The sequence below is a fragment of the Puccinia triticina genome, chromosome 1A (assembly GCF_026914185.1).
Source record: "Puccinia triticina chromosome 1A, complete sequence".
Classification (NCBI taxonomy): domain Eukaryota; kingdom Fungi; phylum Basidiomycota; class Pucciniomycetes; order Pucciniales; family Pucciniaceae; genus Puccinia; species Puccinia triticina.
In genome coordinates this window covers 829206-848555 of record NC_070558.1, presented here as the reverse complement: position 1 = coordinate 848555, position 19350 = coordinate 829206, and the positions used below count along the sequence as shown (strand labels likewise).

Below are 19350 nucleotides of genomic sequence, written 5' to 3'. Positions count from 1 at the left end.
CCCAGAAGTCCGAAAATTTTAGGGAATGCGGGAGACATGTGGATGGTTGGTCATGGCTCAGAGTCTAAACCGGGGAAGGCGTTCAGGGTACCAAGAGGCTAAAAGTGGGAACGGAGCTTTATTAACCACATAATTTTGTCCCTTGTACATACATGGCGCGGAAACACTTTCCTTTTGCGGCGACTGAAGTGAGGAGTGACCCAGGAGGAACTTGGTCAGGTTTGGGTCCGGTGAGCCAGGAGCACAGTCATGAAGCAAGTTGCGACCATTTGAAAATCAGACAGAGATGTATACAATAAACAAGCTGTTAGTCAAGCGCCATAAGATTACCTCCTTTCGATGGACAAAACACATATGACCCGGCTTAACGGGTGAAAGACTGTCTTCGCGAAGGTGATCACCTTTCAAGACGCTCGTCTGTACACTCGAGACACTGCCTGCACCAACTGCATGGCCAGTTGTCCAAGCAGTGGCCGAGTGGACGTGTTCGACCGGTTCGGCACCCAAGCGCCACCGGCCGGCCCGAGGCCTGATCCACAATGATAGATTTGTAGTGCCCCAGTTGGTCAGAGAGCTTGCGGATGTTTGCAATACTTTGTTAGGATTCCTAGGCCCAGATAGCTGCATGGATCGAGCGATGAAAGTAACATTTCTAATTGATAAAGCGCACAAGCTATGTACTAAGTTTTTCTTTCAATGTAGCTGCCTCCTTCTGCAAAGCCTCCACGTCGAGCTTCAGATTGATGTTGGTAATTTCGAGGGAAATATTCGTCGAAACCAAGTTCTGCCACTTCTGAGCCAGATCGGTCAATCTGTCTCCTACATCGGTCTGCAACATCGATTTGCGTTAACAAAAGTGATGCGATCTGATGCGGTGGAGGTTTGCCAGGAAATGAAACAAGATTAAAAGCAGACCTGATGGGATTTCCGGCGACGATTTACGTTGTCGATCTCGGTTTTGTAATGTTCTACCAACTTATCAACTTTCGATATTTCTTGATCTACCAGAAAGTTTGAGAGTTTCCAATGGTTGGCCCCATGTTTAGCAATCAGATCGAGATTGATCAGACGTAGTCGCTGGTGTTCTAGTTGGGATTTAGCGTTTGATAAAGCATCTTCCCAATTTTTCAGACTTGTGTGATCATCAGGGTAGGGAATATGGAATCGCTCGATATCTAGGGAATCTTTCGACCCGTCGGATTGGTAATTGGGATCTGATTTATCTGTTAGCCTGGTCGATCTGGTGGGCGATGCAAGTAGATCTGGGAACTCGGACAAGAAAGGGTGGTAGGAAGGCGGCGGATCGGCATTGGACGCTGGTTGAGGTGTTGACTTTAACTCAAGTTCGATCTCCCGCTCTATCCTCTGCCGAAGGTTCGGAATCACGTCGAGGTCGCGATCATAGTCTGTGGTTTTTCGAGCGTCCCGAGCAGGTCAGGAGGCATTATAGCAGACTGTCGATGTAGTTGAAGCGAACTCACAAGGCAAAGAGTCGATGGTCGTCATATTTCAATGTCTGGATGGTCTTCGAGCGATCTACGATGTCTGGCAAGCTCAAGTTTAGTCAACAACGGTCAAGACCCCCGAACTTGAAAGTCCCTCCGCCCCCGGGACACCAAGCGGGGACTTGTGCCTCTAACTTAACACAAGAAACCCCTTCCCCCTATCCCCGTTTGCAATTCACAAGAGCACTCGCTCTCTCCCCTATTCCCTCCATCAACCCTTCAGCGCTTACCAGTCTCATCTACCCATGCCCTAACTTATGGTGGGAGGCTCGCTGTGGCTGGCCGCAAAGCGGCCCCTCCCGCAGGGAGGGACTTGCGCGTAATGTCAAAATTTTGGCTGGGAAAGAAATCACAAATGGCTGGAGGGAAAATATTAAGCCTCAGCCAGCCTCCCCCTCAGGTCCTGTGGACCTACCCCAGAGCCAAAAAATACTTCTGGACCTCAGCTTTCATTTGGCACAGGTCTCATCTCCTCAATCCAAACCATTTGCACTGTACTAATGGTTTAAAAATAAAAAAACATGAAGAAATGTAAACTAAGGATGCGCAACCATCATGCCTGGTGGATCCTGGATCTGCAAACCCGCAGATCCTACACATGTAGTGTTGCATTTTTTTGCATATAGGAAACTCAATTGTGCATATTATCAGAAAATCCAAAAATGGATCTTCAGAGCAATGTAATATCCTTCAGGGTTCCTTTGACCTTCAAAACGGATTCCTTCAATCAGTTTTGGAGCTTTTTGCTCAAAATTTTGGGTGAGGGTGCGCATCAGCACTGCCAATGAAACTGTCTATTCAGTTTTTTTGTACATATTTTGCTGATTTTTAAATAATTGTTTAGTGGTTTTGGGGTTGAATATCCTTCCTTTCCCTGCCAGACTTCAGACATTAGGCGTAAGCCTCTCCTGCGGAGAGCCCTCCGGGCGGGGTCCCCCGGACCCTCCGTTCAAGAGGCTTAGTTAAGCTAGACCCATGCCAAACCCCCTGCTCCCGCAGGGCGGAGGCCCCGCGACCAGTGACGATATGTCCGGTATGGACATGTTTGTTACTGAGGGCTCCCTGCCTGTCGTCGAAAACCAACTAGTGGACAAGTTAACCAAAGTGGTTGATTCTTTGATCCCTGGATTGGAGAACCTCAAGAGGGTGGTCTCCGGCCAGGTTCCCAAACCGTCTGGAGCCGCTCAAGCGGACTCTTTTAACACCCTCCTAGTGAGGATCAAAGAGATTGCGGCTAATATGGCCAGATTAGAAAAGAAGGTAGAGACCTTGTCTTTACCAAACTCTTCTAACTTGACGGCTCATACAGCCGCAAAACCGAGCAACTTGCCTCCTAGGCCAACCTCTCTCCATTCGGAGAAGGCGGCCAGGACCTCAATCCCCAGTGTGGCTAAGTACATCAACAGGTTTAAACTGGGTCAAGTGGTGATCAGGAAAAGATTCGATCAACCTAAAACTTTTGAAGGCCTTACAGCGGCAGCCATCTGTCAGAAGATCAATGAAGCATTAGTTTTTGCTAAAGCAACAATTGACAACGATCCCATCAAGGTAAAAGCGGTAGCCCAGTTCCCCAACGGGGATGTTAAAATTTTTACCAAAGATCAAAGAGCGGCCAAATGGCTTCTCAACAACAAACACCTCTGAACCAAGAAGGCTGACCCTGTTTTTGTTACATCCCAAGTTTCCCACCCCGTTCTGCTTCACTCCTGCCCCACTAGCTTCGAAGTCAACAATAAACAACATTTTGAGCTGCTCTGAAAGCAAAACAACATTGATCCAAAGGAAATTGAAAAGATTCAATGGCTCCTCAGCCCCAAGGATTTGGGTAAGGCCTCCAGCACTCTCCTGATTTACTTTTTAGACAGACGTCTGGCTCTTGACATCAAAAGAGCTGGCTAATGCTATAATAGTTTGCACCTGAAAGGGCAACACTACCTCCAGGGTCCCAAGCAATGCTACAATTGCTTGAAGGTAGGCCACCTGGCCCACTCTTGTAAATATAAGCCTCTCTGCTTGCGTTACGGAGCTGGACACAACTCTGCGTCTTGCAAAGAAATGGAAGATTCCAGCAGAAGCTACCAACAGTGCCTACAAGTGGGCCGGAAATCCTCTCCTACCGTAGACCTGTCAGACCCAAAATATGATCACTCCCCCTTCAGCAGTGCTTGCCCTATCCGTGTCAAAGAGCTTGAAAAACTAACTAGGGAAAAGCCCTCCAACCTTTGCCAATGATAGGTACAAATTTCAAAACCCCCACCCCTGATTTTCCCTCTAATAAACCCTTTACCTCAAGCTCATTACCTTCAAATTTTACCAAGACCTTTAATCCCCTTTTTTCCAAGCAATCCCCCCACTGCTTCTCACTCTTCCAACTTAATTGCCATAACAGAAAAGACTTCACCCTCAGCGTACTACACTGTGAAGCTTCCTCCCTTGCACTTCTACTTCAAGAGCCTTGGACTAATCTCATTGATCATCTACCACCCACCCACCCTAACTGGCACCAAATCTCTCAACCAAACTCCAGCAAGAACAGACCTAGGTGCTGTATCTATGTCAGCAAATCAATGCCAAGCCATCATTTCCATTGCCTGCCAGACAATAATAAATTCCTCACGGCTGCTTCCATCACTGTCAATACCAACACTCCTCTACATTTTCACATACTCTCAATCTATAATCCCCCGTCAAATTTCTCTGCCATCCCCATACTAAGTGATTGGTTGAATAAAAACAACTGTCGTGACACTCCCTCCATTCTCATGATGAATTCAAATCTCCATACACCAGGAAAAAAAATAGTCACTTGATGGCAAGTGACATGATGCAGCTTTGGTTTCTGCTCCAGAGCTACTCCAGCGCTGCTCCAAGTCTGCTCCACCAGCACTTGTAGAGCTTGCAGGACTGCACCAGAGCACTCAATGTGGCACAGTCAGCTGATCCTAATTTTTTCCCAGGAACAGCTGAGCAGTAGGCATTGACTGAGCCTGGGCCAAATCTGAGCATTGGCTGAGCCTGGGCCACAGCTGAGCATTGGATATTCCAAGCCTGATACAAATCCAAGTGTCAGCTGGACCAAGAATATTCCAAATCTGAGCATCAGCTTAGCCAACAATGGTCCAAAGCTGAGCATCATCTTGGAAAAGGCTTGTGCAGAGCTTAGGATCAGCTGGGACAATACTGTTCCAAAGATTAACACCAGCTGGGCCAAAACTTTTCAAAAGCTGAGCATCAGCTGAGCCAATGCTGGTATAAAGCTGAGCATTGGCTGAGCCAAGGCTGTTTTAAAGCTGAGTATCAGATGTTTTGAGACTATTCAAAAGATTAATATCACCTGAGCCAAGGCTGTTCCACTGCTGAGCATCAGCTGAGACAAGGCTGGTCCACAGCTGAGCATCAGCTGAGCCAAGGCTGGTCCACAGCTGAGCATCAGCTGAGCATCAGCTGAGCCAAGGCTGGTCCATGTTGAGAGTTGGGGTGTACAAACTCCACTTTTGGAGTATGGAGTGCTGAAGAGGCGGTCGGGGAGGAGCAATGTAGACTCATGGGTTTTTCTCTCGACACAACAGATTAAGACTCGATTGCTCAACATCTTAATAGCCGATACAACCAGGAATCTCTCCAGGCTCTAATAGGTGCATGGTCAGTACTTGACGTGAAAAACCTCAGATCTCTGGACCACTGCCGCCGCCAACTTGAGCGAAACGGCCGAAACAAACAAAAGCGTACAAGGCTTTACTCGCACTTCCCCCTTTACCACTGTCTCCCGTTGAAGAAAAACCAGACCCTTTGGAAGAAGATCAACCCCCTTCACCATTCATCTCGGAAGTATCTTATATCTTTTCTAAAGTTATCACCCGGCACATTGACGAATCACCATTGGCCCCGATTTCATCAGGCAAACAAATCGTCGTACAACCTTTTGGCTTACCCATCGCGATTGTAATCCCAACACCCGAATACCGCCCACTTATCAACATACCTCGAGAACGATTCACACCCCAAACTTCTTCTGACACGTCACCGACTTCCCCCGAGAACATTTCGATACCAGAATCTCCCATTTTCTACATGTCACAAGCCAGCACAACCGACGTCTCCCCTAAGAACAAATTCCTTCAACAGCCAAGCATCTATAAACAAGATGTCAAACCGTTGGCCGCCGACGGCAGCAACTTCACCAAATGGAAGCGGGGACTCACCAGGGTTATCCTACTTACACTCGGGCATTCTAGCTTCTTCGACAATCAAGAAAACTACAAGAAATTATTGGTACAAGAGAACAACAGCCTTCTGTATTTCATCCAAATTACGGTCCACAATGAGCTATCGTCTCTGGTCGATCGGTGTACTTCAGGGACAGACGCGTATGAGGCAGTTCAGGCGAACTTCCAAGGAACGGTTTGTTTTCGACAGATCGAACTGGTCGATAAACTTTTGGAACTACGGATTACCGGCCCAGCGACTGAACCGTCACAACTCCAGGGTCTTTTCAACAAAACCTTCAATATTTTTTCAGATCTTAAGAAGGTGGGAGCAGGTCTACCTTCCCTCGTCGAAAGCCTTGTTCTACAGGCCATTGCCCCTACCCCTCCCTCAATGTCCCGTTCTCAACTCTTCCAGAATATATCACTGCAACTTGGCTCCAAAAAGGACGTTACTGCCAGAGACATACAAACGATCATTACTTCCGCGTACGGCGAGAGCGTACGGTTCGATTCCGATCAACATCCCAATGTTTCAGTCTTCCGAACGTTCCCAAACTCGTCAGCTCCCAGAATTTCGGCGTGGGGTAATTCATCACAACCAGTCTGGAACAACCCAGGAAATCAGCTTGGTCGATCTAGCCCTCGGAGCGGGCTGCCAGGCCAACCGAGAAACCAGACCAACTTTCCCAATCAGCAAAGACAACAAAATGTGGGACGGCTCGGACATCCCACGGTCGACGACATATCAGCTGCTATCAATAACATCCAAAAGGGCAACACCAGCCCGAGCAATCCGGCAGTTTTTGACGGTAAACCTTGCTCGTACTGCGGGGCGTCGGGGCATTGGAGGTCGTCGTGTCCGACACTCCGCAGGGATGCCAACCTGCCGCCCCCTGATACCCCCATCAATGGTCGCCCTGTCTCCGGTTTCGCCCGCCAGGTGGCACCCCCAAACAACCCACCCACAGGACAGGATCCGAATGTGGCGGTTCGATCGGCTGTGGGCGTGGATGCGAAGGGTGCTACCGGCGATGGCACGGTTTTGGATTCAGGGGCGACCCACCACGTGAGCGGCTCTTTCCAATCCTTTTTCTCTCTATCTCCGATTATAAGCTGAAGCTGGCTTCGTCCGACGGATCTATGTTGGCGACACATAGTGGATACCTCAAGATGGTCAATGGGGATGGTACCCTCACAATCCCGAAAGTATTGTACAGTCCGGAGATGACCGGCACACTCCTTAGTCTCGGCCAGTTGATTGAATCCGGCTTCAAACCATTTTTTCTCCCCAACCACGACATTCATTTAATTTCAAACTTGGCTTCTATCACCGCTAAATTCATTCATTGGTCCTGGGTTATCACTCCGGGTTCTTTCAAATTTTTTACTTCCAACATTCGCGCTGTCTCGACTCGATCTTCCAGTCAATCCATATCTCCGGCGTATGAGTGGCATTGTAGATTGGGCCACATCTCCGACACGATTGTGAAAGATTTCCTGAAACGTTTCGTACCGTCTTTTGACTTGAAAAATTGGACTCCTTTCATCTGTGAAACTTGTAAACAGACTAAAAGCGAAAGACGCCGCCATTCTCTACCCGAGGTAATTCCCCGGGAAAATCGACTCGGTCTCCTTGTCACCGACGTCATGGGTCCTTTTGATCCCGATGTCTCCGGTAATCGATTTCTTCTCACAATCCGCGATCATGCGACTACCTACAGTTTTGTTTTTCCCATGAAATCTTGGTCTGAGGTCCCTCAAATTCTAATATCTCTCGTCAAGAAAATGGTCAATCACTTCAAGATGGCGCCAAAGTTCATTCGTTCCGACAATGCCAAAGAATATGGTGTAAAACCTCTTTCGGACTACCTTGAATCTGTTGGATCACAGATAATCTTTACATCCCCTTACACACCAGAGCAGAATGGGGAAGCTGAACGTCTAAATCGCACATTGGGGGACATTGCCCGAACAACATTAGCCCACTCTGAGCTACCTTCGAAACTCTGGTCGTACGCTTACCGATGCGCATGCTACCTTGTCAACAGAATTCCCAACCAGCGCTGTAAATCAACTCCGTTGGAACTATGGTCCGGTCGTCAACCTTGTGCCGACACGTTCTATCCTTTCGGTTCTCGTGCCAGCGTTCACATTCCAAAAGACCGGCGCCGTAAACTCGATCAACGCGGCTGGACGGGATATTTAGTTGGCTACCAGGATGATGAGAGGGGATGGCTATTCTGGAATCTCATTACTCAGAAAGTAATAAACTCTGAGTGTGCCTTTTTTCTGGATTTCCAAGGGAAAATTCTCTTTCCTTCTCCCACGTCTTTGGCTGATAACCCGATTGCCCGTAGAGTTCTGACTTTGGGACAAGAACGAACAGCGGAAATATGTGAGGAACAAGATAATCAACTCGATCTTTTACAAGCTACGTCCGACGCAGATATTCCATCCACCCTACGACAGGCTCTAAGCTCGCCGGCAGGGGTCGAGTGGCGTAAAGCGTGCATCAAAGAATGGGATCAATTAACGGAAATCGACACATTTGACATCATGGAAAAAGAAAATCGACACTCCATCGGCACTCGTTTTGTTTTTGACATCAAGCGTAACACGGATGGCTCAATCAACAAACTGAAGGCCCGTTTCGTTGTACGAGGTTTCAAACAACGTCTTGGAAAGGACGTTTGTTCAACGTTTGCTCCAACAGCTTCTTTATCGACATTACAAATACTGCTCACTCTGGCGGTAAGGAATAATTGGATAATCAATTCTTTTGACATTACCGGGGCTTTTGTCCACAGTCCAATCGAAGAGACTATTTACGTCGATCCACCCGTCGAGCTATTTCCTCATCTGAATGGGAAGGTACTCAAACTCAAGAAGGCTCTATACGGCACTCGTCAGGCCAGCCGTTGCTGGTGGAAACATTTCAAGAGTTTACTCCACGGCTGGGGATTTGAATGCGACGAAGTGGAGGAGTGTCTGTACAGGTACAAGAAGGGTAACTCCATCATTATAGTATGGATTCATGTGGATGATGGGATCGTGTTCGGCAACAACAAACCGGATATTGAACTTCTAAGACAGAACATGGACCGAAGCCTGCGCCTCAAGTGGGATTCAAAGCCTGAAAAACTCGTTGGCATTCGACTTGAGTACGAAGATGATGCGATATTTCTCAGTCAACACATGCTTATCGACCAGCTAGTAGAAAAGTACAGGAAGGAAGTGAAAAAACTCTTGATAACTACTCATACCCCGCTGACTGGCGACAATCTTACAACTTCGTGGGGGGAACCGGTTTCAGCAACACTATATCAATCACCAATAGGCTCGATAAATTACCTGGCGTTGGGAACTAGACCAGACATAAGCTTCGCGGTTAATTACCTTGCCAGGTTCAGTACGAATCCTAACGACTCACACTGGGAGGCTTTGTCACATCTCGTACAATATATCTACACGACACGATCGAAACGTTTGAAGCTATCGGCATCGGGAGATGAAATGACGACTTGGGTGGATGCGAACTGGGGTGGAGAGTTTCAACGATCGACATCGGGCTTCGTAATCACTTTGTTCGGTGCTCCGGTGGCCTGGGGCTCCCGGAGGCAAAAGGTGGTGGCAACATCGACATGCGCAGCTGAATTCATATCTCTAGGTCAATCAGTGGATTTTCTTCTTTTTCTATTACCAATCATCAAATCTCTCGATATCGACCCCAAATTATCGATAAAATGCGACAACAGAGCGGCAGTCTTAATCTCAGATGATAACGCATCGAAGGGAAGAATGAAAAGCCTTGAACGTAATTTTTTCTTTGTTAACGACGCTGTCCGCGAACATCACATCAAGCTTGACTGGGTTTCTACCAACATCAACATCGCGGATTTCTTAACAAAACCGGTCAAGGCAACAATTCACTCAAACTCAATGAAAAAATTGTTTCCGTAATCTTCTGACTTTGTTCCCTCACTTGTCTATGTTTTCTTTCATCTTTTTACCAACTCCAATTATCTTCTGTTATGTTTTTTTTCTTTTATATCATGTTTTTTAGAATCTTGTTGTTAGTTGTGTGGAGTTTGAGGGGGGGTGTTGAGAGTTGGGGTGTACAAACTCCACTTTTGGAGTATGGAGTGCTGAAGAGGCGGTCGGGGAGGAGCAATGTAGACTCATGGGTTTTTCTCTCGACACAACAGTCCACAGCTGAGCATTGTCTTAGCCAAGGTTGTTCCACAGCTGAGAATCAGCTGAGCCAAGGCTGGTCCACAGCTGAGCATTGTCTTAGCCAAGGTTGTTCCACAGCTGAGCATCAGCTGAGCCAAGGCTGGTCCACAGCTGAGCATTGTCTTAGCCAAGGTTGTTCCACAGCTGAGCATCAGCTGAGCCAAGGCTGGTCCACAGCTGAGCATTGTCTTAGCCAAGGTTGTTCCACAGCTGAGCATCAGCTGAGCCAAGGCTGGTCCACAGATGAGCATAAGCTGTTACAGGAGTGATCAGACTCAGAATCTGAGCATTGGCTGGGCCAAGATTTATCCAAAGCTGAAAATCAGCTGAGCCAATACTGGTCCAAAGCTGAGCATTGGCTGGGCCAATGATAGTCCTAATCTGAGTCTAAGCTGAGCCATGACTGGAATAAAGCTGAAAATAAGCTGGGCCAGGACTGGTTCTGATCTGGGCAACAAAGCTGAGCATGAGATGGGCACCAAAGCTGAGCATAAGCTGGGAGCTAAAGCTGAGTATCAGCTGACCAGAAATGGGGATCAGTGGTGCCCAGCAAAAACTGAGGATCTCCTGTGGAAATTCTTAAACTGGTTAGATGGTGGGTAGATGGTGGGTAGATGATGGGTAGATGGTGGGTAGATGGTGGGTAGCCCGCTGGAGCTGGCATGATGTCACTTGTCATCAAGTGACTATTTTTTTTTCCTGGTGATAACTCTTGGGTCTGCCTTTTTGCACACCAAAAAATTACCCCGCGCACACCAAAAAAGGTGTGCACTCCAAAGTTTTTTGGAGTGCACAGGTGTGCACTCCAAAGTTTTTTGGAGTGCACAGGTGTGCACTCCAAAGTTTTTTGGAGTGCACAGGTGTGCACTCCAGCATTTCTTGGAGTGAAAATAGCTCACTCCAAAAAGATGTGGTTTTAGGAGTGAACTATTTTCACTCCAGGAAATGCTGGGTGTGCAGAAGCGCACTCCAAAAAACCTTGGAGTGCACCCTGTTGCACTCCCGCCTTGACGGCCGCCGCAGACCGGCCATCGAGGGCAGACCGGTCATCGGGAGGAAACATCCCTCTCGATGGCCGGTGCTGATTATCGAGATCCTCCCAATGACCAGCACCAGTCATTGAGAGGGATGAGTCCTCCCGATGACCAGCACCGGTCATCGAGAGGACTCACCCCTCTTGATGACGGATACAGATCAGTCCTGATCGGTCATCAGGAGGAAACAAGTTCAACCCTCTCGATGACCGGTCTATACCGGTCATCGAGGAGATGAGTCCTCCCCATGACCAGCACCAGTCATCGAGAGGACTCATTCCTCTTGATGACCGGTACAGATTGGTCATCAAGGGGGTTGCTTCCTCTTGATGACCGGTCTGTCCCGGTCATTGGGAGGAAGCAACCCTCTCAATGACCGGTCTGTCCCGGGCATCGGGAGGAAGCAACCCTCTCGATGACCGGGACAGACCGGTCATCGAGAGGGATGGGTGGGATGAGTCCTCCCAATGACCAGCACCGGTCATCGAGAGGGTTGTTTCCTCTCAATGACCGGGCCATACCGGTCATCGAGAGGGATGAGTCCTCCCCATGACCAGCGCCATGCATCGGGAGGACTCATTCCTCTCAATGACCGGTATAGACCGGCCATCAGGAGGAAACAGCTCTCTCAATGACCGGTCTACCCCGGTCATCGAGAGGGATGAGTCCTCCCGATGACCACCACCGGTCATTGAGAGGGTTGTTTCCTCCCGATTATTGGGAGTGATGAGTCCTCCCGATGATTCGCAGGGATGAGTCTTCCCAATGATTGGGAGGGATGAGTCCTCCCGATGATCGGGAGGGATGAGTCCTCCCGATGATTGGGAGGGATGAGTCCTCCCGATGATTGGGAGGGATGAGTCCTCCCAATGATCGGGAGGGATGAGTCCTCCCGATGATCGGGAGGGATGAGTCCTCCCAATGAATGATCGGGAGGGATGAGTCCTCCCAATGAATGATCGGGAGGGATGAGTCCTCCCAATGACCAGCACCGGTCATAGAGAGGGCTGTTTCCTCCTAATGACCGGTCTATACCGGTCATCTAGAGGGATGAGTCCTCCCAATGACCAGCATCAACCGGTCATTGAGAACTCCAGGGAAGCGTGGTCTTTGGAGTACCTGACCCGCACTCCATGGAAATTGGAGTGCACAGACATGCACACCAATAAATGTGGTGTGCACAGACTTGCACACCTTTTTGGTGTGCGCGGGGTAATTTTTTGGTGTGCAAAAAGGCAGACCCTAAATCTTGTTGGAATCCTCCAAACTATCATCATACACACTTGACCTCAAAAGACCTGATAAAGCTGTGCGGGCAGAAGGGATTCATCCTTGCCTTGCCGGCTGGGATACCAACCTTTCTGAATCCCAAGGGGGCACAAACTGCAATTGACTTATGTTGGGTTAATGTATGCTGCAAACAACATGTCAAACAATGCAGAGTTGCTGTGGTATGCTTTATGGTTACCCATCTAGCCCATTTCAAAACTCCCTTTTTTCTTATATTTATACTCACAAATCACCCAATATGGTGGCACCACGGGATTCTACGGCCAAAACTACACAGGACACCATGGACAACACACCTTACAGCCCTCTGGATCAGAAGATACAACCCCTTCAAGACACCATTATTCAGTTACATACACACAAAACACCATACTCAGGTCATGTAATCTGTTACATGAACCACCCTTACCCAGGACATGTAATCTGTTACATGGACCACCCTGACAGCTTGTCTACTAGAGATTGCCAAGTGGACCCGGGTACCCGCCGCGTGTCCGGGTACCCGCGGTGTTTTTTGTGATATTCAGACACCCGTACCCGTACACGGCACCCGCGGTACTTTTTGCGGGTACCGCGGGTACTTGTGCTTTTTTTTATCCAACACTCTCACTCGATGACAGCTACAGACTGTTCATCGGGAGTGATGGTTCCTCCCGATGACCGGGCTCTGTCCCAGTCATCGGGAGGGTTGTTTCCTCTTGATGACCGGGACAGATCCTGGTCATCGGGAGTGATGGTTCCTCTTGATGACCGGGATAGACCCCGCTCATCGAGAGGCTTGTTTCCTCTTGATGACCGGGATAGACCCCGCTCATCGAGAGGCTTGTTTCCTCTTGATGACCGGGATAGACCCCGCTCATCAAGAGGCTTGTTTCCTCTTGATGACCGGGATAGACCCCGCTCATCGAGAGGCTTGTTTCCTCTCGATGACCGGGATAGACCCCGCTCATCGAGAGGCTTGTTTCCTCTCGATGACCGGGATAGACCCCGCTCATCGAGAGGCTTGTTTCCTCTTGATGACCGGGGTCTGTCCCAGTCATCAAGAGGAAACAACCCTCTCGATGAGCGGGTTCTATCCCGGTCATCGAGAGGGTTGTTTCCTCACGATGACCGGGTTCTGTCCCGGTCATGGAGAGGGTTGTTTCCTCTCGATGACCGGGATCTGTCCCGGCCATCGAGAGGGCTGATTCCTCCCGATGACCAGGATCTGTCCCGGTCATCGAGAGAAAACAACCCTCCCGATGACTAGGCCACAGATCCCGGTCATCGGGAGGGCTGATTCTTCTTGATGCGGTCATCGAGAGGGCTGTACTATTCCTCTCGATGACCGGGGTCTGTCCCGGTCATCGAGAGGGCTGATTCCCCTTGATGACCAGGATCTGTCCCGGTCATCTCGAGGAATCAACCCCCTCGGTGACCGTAACAGCGGGTACCCGGGTACCTGGAAGACCCGCCTGCCGCGGGTATTTTTGGCGGGTATCCGGGTACCTGGTGCTTTTTTGCCCGAAATCCCGCACCCGGACCCGTACACGGTACCCGCGCGCGGGTACCCGCCCACAGGTGCTGGGTACCCGTGCACGGGTCCACTTGGCGATCTCTATTGTCTACCCTTTACATATACTTTACCTCATCAGCTGCACTCATTACATTGTGCTATGCACATGTCATGCAGTGTTATGCACACTTGATGCAGGCTTATGCATTCTTATGCAGGTGCATGCAGACTACACCACAAGAGCGATTTTGGCTCCCTCGGACCGACAACCCAACGAGAAAGGGACACACGTTGGCCTACCGTGTGAATGCACAGCAGCACGGCGTCAGGGTGTCCGTCCTGTCAGGCTGCCGTGCGAATGCAGGGCAGCACGTCGTTGGGATCTCCAACCGTCAGGCTGCCGTACCTCTTGACAACAGGCGACCACCTCGGTCAATCTGCCGCAAGCCTACCGGTCAGTTGCCTGGCGGCGACCCGGTGGCTCGACCCAACTCGCGCTGCCTGTCAGCCGACCTCGTCCTGGGCTCCCTCGGAGCGACAACCCGACAACATAAGACACACTGTTGGGCTGCTGTGCGAATGCAGGGCAGCACGTCGTCGGCGTCTCGCGACGGTCAGTCTTCTTTCTGACATATCTGATACTCAAGACTTGAGCTCACAGGGCTGTCAAACCAACCCGGAAGCTGTCTCCCCGAGGCTCACCCGGGTCAGGATGACCGCGTTTTGCCGCTGGCTTGCCGTTGAGGCCTCCCTCAGCGTTGCATTTCTTATTCATCTCAGAGGTTATAATTGTATGTGAGAGCTCGAGAAAAAAAAAATTGAAGAGTTTTTTTTTTTTTTGACAAAAAATGACTTCACAAAAAATTGGGTCAGCCCATCTTGAGGATGCTACATCCCATACTCCAATCCTACCAACCAAACAATCAATTAGTTTGTGGCCGAGTTGGCAGATGCAGTGTCTCTGAGCTTTTGCTCCATTGCAACATCAGTTTGAGCCTCGCTTGGAAGACATTTTTGCCGCGCGCCGAGTGTCTCATGCCTGGACTCTCACGGCCTCTCACAGCCTCTCACGGCAGAGGTGCGAGTACATGATCCCACGCACCCATCACATGATGGGTGGCTCGACAGCTGATTGCTGACGGGCCGCTCCTGGCTGCCCAAAAACAATAATCTCACGACCTGGAGAGTCGCTGAGAGATTTGTTTGAACAAGGGCAGCCTGTCAACGACCTGCCCCTGCTGGCGGTCGGACATGCAACAGCCTTTGTTGGCTGGCAGACAGGGTGGCTGCAAACCTCGGCAGCTCGACGGCAGCAACCAACAAAGTTTGGCGGGGTCGGGGAGGGTCAGACTGCCCGCAAAAACGATTGGTAACCCGACGTCGGTGGACTGCCGTGGTGTAGTGTAATAGGGGCTGCAGTCTGACAGTTGACAGATGACATCATGCTGGTGTCAAGATAGCACAAACCCCTCATGCAGCCTGCAGATGACATCATTTGACAGGCCAGGCCAGCTAAAACATCTCACCTCCTATTTCTCACTAGCTAAATTCCCTCACGTAACCTGTCAACCGCCAGCCAAAATACCTCATTGTAGTATTTAGGGCAGCTAAAACCCCTCATTCTCTTGTTCCCCTGGAGCTAAAATGTCTCACTCTTTTCTATTTAAGGAGGCTCTCCTCCCCCCAGTTGTACTTTCTCTCAGAAAACTACTTGCACTCAGCTTACCCCATAACAGTACAATACTTGCTCACTCTACAGTATTAGCCCCACTTTATATTGTGGTTTTACACCCTTGCATACAAATTACAACCTCATTACAACACTTACACATCAGCTACATCACCATAACCCTCAAGCCACCTGCTCAAAGTAGGCTATCTTTTGATACACCTCCACTATCACTACATTAAACCTTCCAATCATAAATTGGGGGGCTTGTTTTATTGTCTAGTGACCCAGTAAAGGCAGAGGTAACCTCATTCATCCCTTGCAGCACTCAGCAAAAGGTTCTCAGGAACACTTTGGAACTTTACATTGCTCTGGATAACCATGCCTCCAACCATCAACCAATCCTCCTTTCTATTTTGCTTGATGAGAAAATTCCGCAGCCCCAGACACACCAGGGCATCACACCAGAGAAGCTGGATTGTGCCCGATTTAGAACAGATCTCCACGCATACTCATCATCTTCATCCATTGAGCTAGGTGAGCAGTTTTTTTTTTTCTTTCTCTCTTTTCCTTTCTTTGTTGTTGCAATGAATAATTATCCTTCCCCACACGTACTCATCATCTTCGTCTGTTGAGCTAGGTTCATTGTAAGACAGAGCTGGTTAGAGATGGGTGCTTGGTATCCGGGTACCCGCGCGTGTTTGGATACCCGCGGCCAATTTTAGCTATTTCCTGGCGTCCGCATCCAACAGCGGGTACCCGCGCGTCTGGGCGGATACCCTCCCCTCAAAATTTGCTTACCGGTTGACTGCTGCATATTTCAGTCAACCAGGAGGCACTTCTCCTGGCCAACTGCTCCATATGGCTGTTGACCGGGAGGGACTCCTCCCGGTTGAATGCTCAATGTGGGGAGGGACTCCTCCCGGTCGACTGCTTGATATGACTGTTGACCAGGAGGGATTCCTCCTGGTTGACTGGTGTGTATAGTCGTCATCTGTTGTAAAGCTAAAAAGTGTTCCTGAGAACCTTTTGCTGAGTGCGGAAAGGGATGTATGAGGTTACCTCTGCCTTTCCTGCGTCACTAGACACTAAAAAAAGCCCCCCAATCTACAATCGGAAGGGTTAATGTAGTGATAGTAGAGGTGTATCAAAAGATAACCTACTTTGAGCAGGTGGCTTAAGGGTTATGGTGATGTAGCTGATGTGCAAGTGTTTTAATGAGGTTGTAATTTGTATGCAAGGGTGTAAAACCACAATATAGAGTGGGGCTAATACTATAGAGTGAGCAAGTATTGTACTGTTGTGGGGTAAGCTGAGTGCAAGTAGTTTGCTGAGAGAAATTACAACTGGGGGGAGGAGAGCCTCCTTAAATAGAAAAAAGTGAGACATTTTAGCTCCAGGGGAACAAGAGAATGAGGGGTTTTAGCTGCCCTGAACACTACAATGAGGTATTTTGGCTGGTGGTTGACAGGTTACGTGAGGTCATGATGTCATATGAGGCAATTTAGCTAGTGAGAAATAGGAAGTGAGATGTTTTAGCTGGCCTGGCCTGTCAACTGATGTCATCTGCAAGCTGCATGAGGGGTTTTTGCTATCTTGACACCTGAATGATGTCATCTGTCAACTTTCAGGCTGCAGCCCCTATTACACTAGTCTGCATGCACCTGCATAAGACTGCATTAGACTGCATAAGCCTGCATCAAGTGTGCATAACACTGCATGACACTGCATGACATGTGCATAGCACAATGTAATGAGTGCAGCTGATGAGGTAAAGTATATGTAAAGGGTAGACAAGCTGTCAGGGTGGTCCATGTAGCTGATTACATGTCCTGGGTAAGTGTGGTTCATGTAACGGATTACATGACCTGATTATGGTGTTTTGTGTGTATGTAACTGAATAATGGTGTCTTGAAGGGGTTGTATCTTCTGATCCAGAGGGGTGTAAGGTGTGTTGTCCATGGTGTCCTGTGTAGTTTTGGCCGTAGAATCCAGTGGTGCCGCCATATTGGTTGATTTGAGAGTGTACATATGAGGAAAAAGTAAATTTTGAAATGAGCTAGATGGGTAACCATAAAGCATACCACACCGGGAGCAATTCCTCCCAGTCAACTGGTATGTCTAGTTGTCAACCGGGAGGGATTCTGGTGTGTATAGTTGTTGACCGGTGTGGTGGCCAGACCGGTACACGTGAAGGATCAAGACATTCAAGATCAGTTCTCAGTTTCTGCTCTTGCTGGCATCAGTCGTCAAGATTCATGGTTCAGGCCTTCAGGATTCCAGCTCCTCATCTCCAACCTTTCCTTTCCCCCCCCCCCATTTATTGTTGTTTCTTCCTTTCTTTCTCAAACTCATTGTTTACATTTCTTGGTCCTAACACAGAGTTTTGTCCCTGTGGTTTTATTTCTAGTTTGTTGTCTTCTTCTGATCAATCTGCTGCTGTTCCTTCTGTCTGCTCTCATCTCTTAGTCATCTCTTGTCTTATTCATGATCCTGTTTCTTTTTATGTTTTTCTTGTTTGTGTTTTCCTTTCTTTTTCTTCTGTTGTTTATGGTGGGTAGGCGCGCGAGGGAGATGATGATCCGTATGTGACAGGTCTCCAGGAATCCAAGTTCCGGACAAACTTGTAGGAGAGGAGGCTATAGCATTCTGGACTGATCCAAGTCGGAGGCTATTGAAATATTATTGATCTTTCTGATATCTTTCGCCAATCTAACCTTGAATTTTACGCACGTGCCTTTTCGATCTTCTCTTCTGATAATCTCCCACCAAACCCAAAACTCAAAACCGCCGACGAGTGTCAAACTCTTGTTGTACCAAACTCAAAACCACTCTCCCCCCCCATTCCCAACGCTATTTATCCGATCTTCACGACTCTTTCGCGGACCAACACAGAGGGCAGTCACTCCAACATCTTTCCCCTCCCAGCGCTCCCGCCGGCCTGTACCGGACGGAGCTCCATACCGGGAGGGATTGCTCCCGGTTGACTGGTGTGTATAGTCGTCCCTCCCGGTTGACTGGTGTGTATAGTCGTCCCTCCCGGTTGACTGGTATGTCTATTTGTCACCCGGGAGGGATTTCTCCTGGTTGACTGCTCGATATGCCTGTCGACCGGGAAGGACTCATCCCGGTCAACTATTGTATGTTGCTGTTGACCGGGAGGGACTCCCCCCGATTGACAGCAACATAGAACGGCTTTGTGGCTGCCAACCCCTGCAGCTCCCATACCCTAGGGAGAGCGGATACCCGCCGGAATACACGGGTACCCGCTGGATTCTGCCGGAATCTCAGACATCCTCATCCGCTGGCGGGTACCCGAGGGCCTCCAGCGGGTACCTGCCAGCGGATAGCGGATACCCGCAACGGGTTTGAAGTGACCATGTCTAGAGCTGGGCTTTTTGAAATTTCTCTGGGGGAGTATTCCTTCAAGTTCTCAGAAAGAGAAATCCTCCCGGGAATGGTATAGAGATGGTCTGATGGGCATTTTGCACCTGTTGGCAGGTACCCACCAACAAGCGCAAAATGAACAACTCTCACATTGGTACATCACAGATCTCCAAAAAAAAACTGAACAAGAGATTAACCATTCTGAATTCCATGGGAAGAGGTGGAAATCCCATAAAGAGAGAAACAAAAACTTTAAATAGAGTGAAATGATAAATCAGAGAAAAAAAGTTTCAAACATGAAGAAAATGATAAATCTCAAGAAAGTGACTAACAGTGAGTGCTAAGGTTCTTATTTTTCAGGAGGAGAAATAAATTGAGCTTTCTTATTTAGGCATGTAAATGGAGGTCCTCCTGTAAATGAAATCTAGGCTTAATTGGCCCAAAGCCTTGATCTGCCTTGATTTCTTTGCAAAATCTTAGAAAATCTGGTTTTCCAGCTTGTCAGGAAGTCCTTATGCCTATTCATTTT

The 19350-nt window shown here is 48.8% G+C and overlaps 1 protein-coding gene across 1 annotated transcript; it reads right to left on the bottom strand.

The window, feature by feature from the left end:
- Window positions 1–673: 673 nt before the first annotated feature.
- On the bottom strand, window positions 674–1506 carry PtA15_1A129 (uncharacterized protein; the record flags this gene model as incomplete). The annotated part of the gene is made up of 3 exons (XM_053165123.1): window positions 674–829; window positions 916–1406; window positions 1482–1506. The coding sequence occupies 3 exons, from the start codon at window positions 1504–1506 to the stop codon at window positions 674–676; spliced, it is 672 nt and encodes a 223-aa protein (XP_053016346.1).
- Window positions 1507–19350: the final 17844 nt, after the last annotated feature.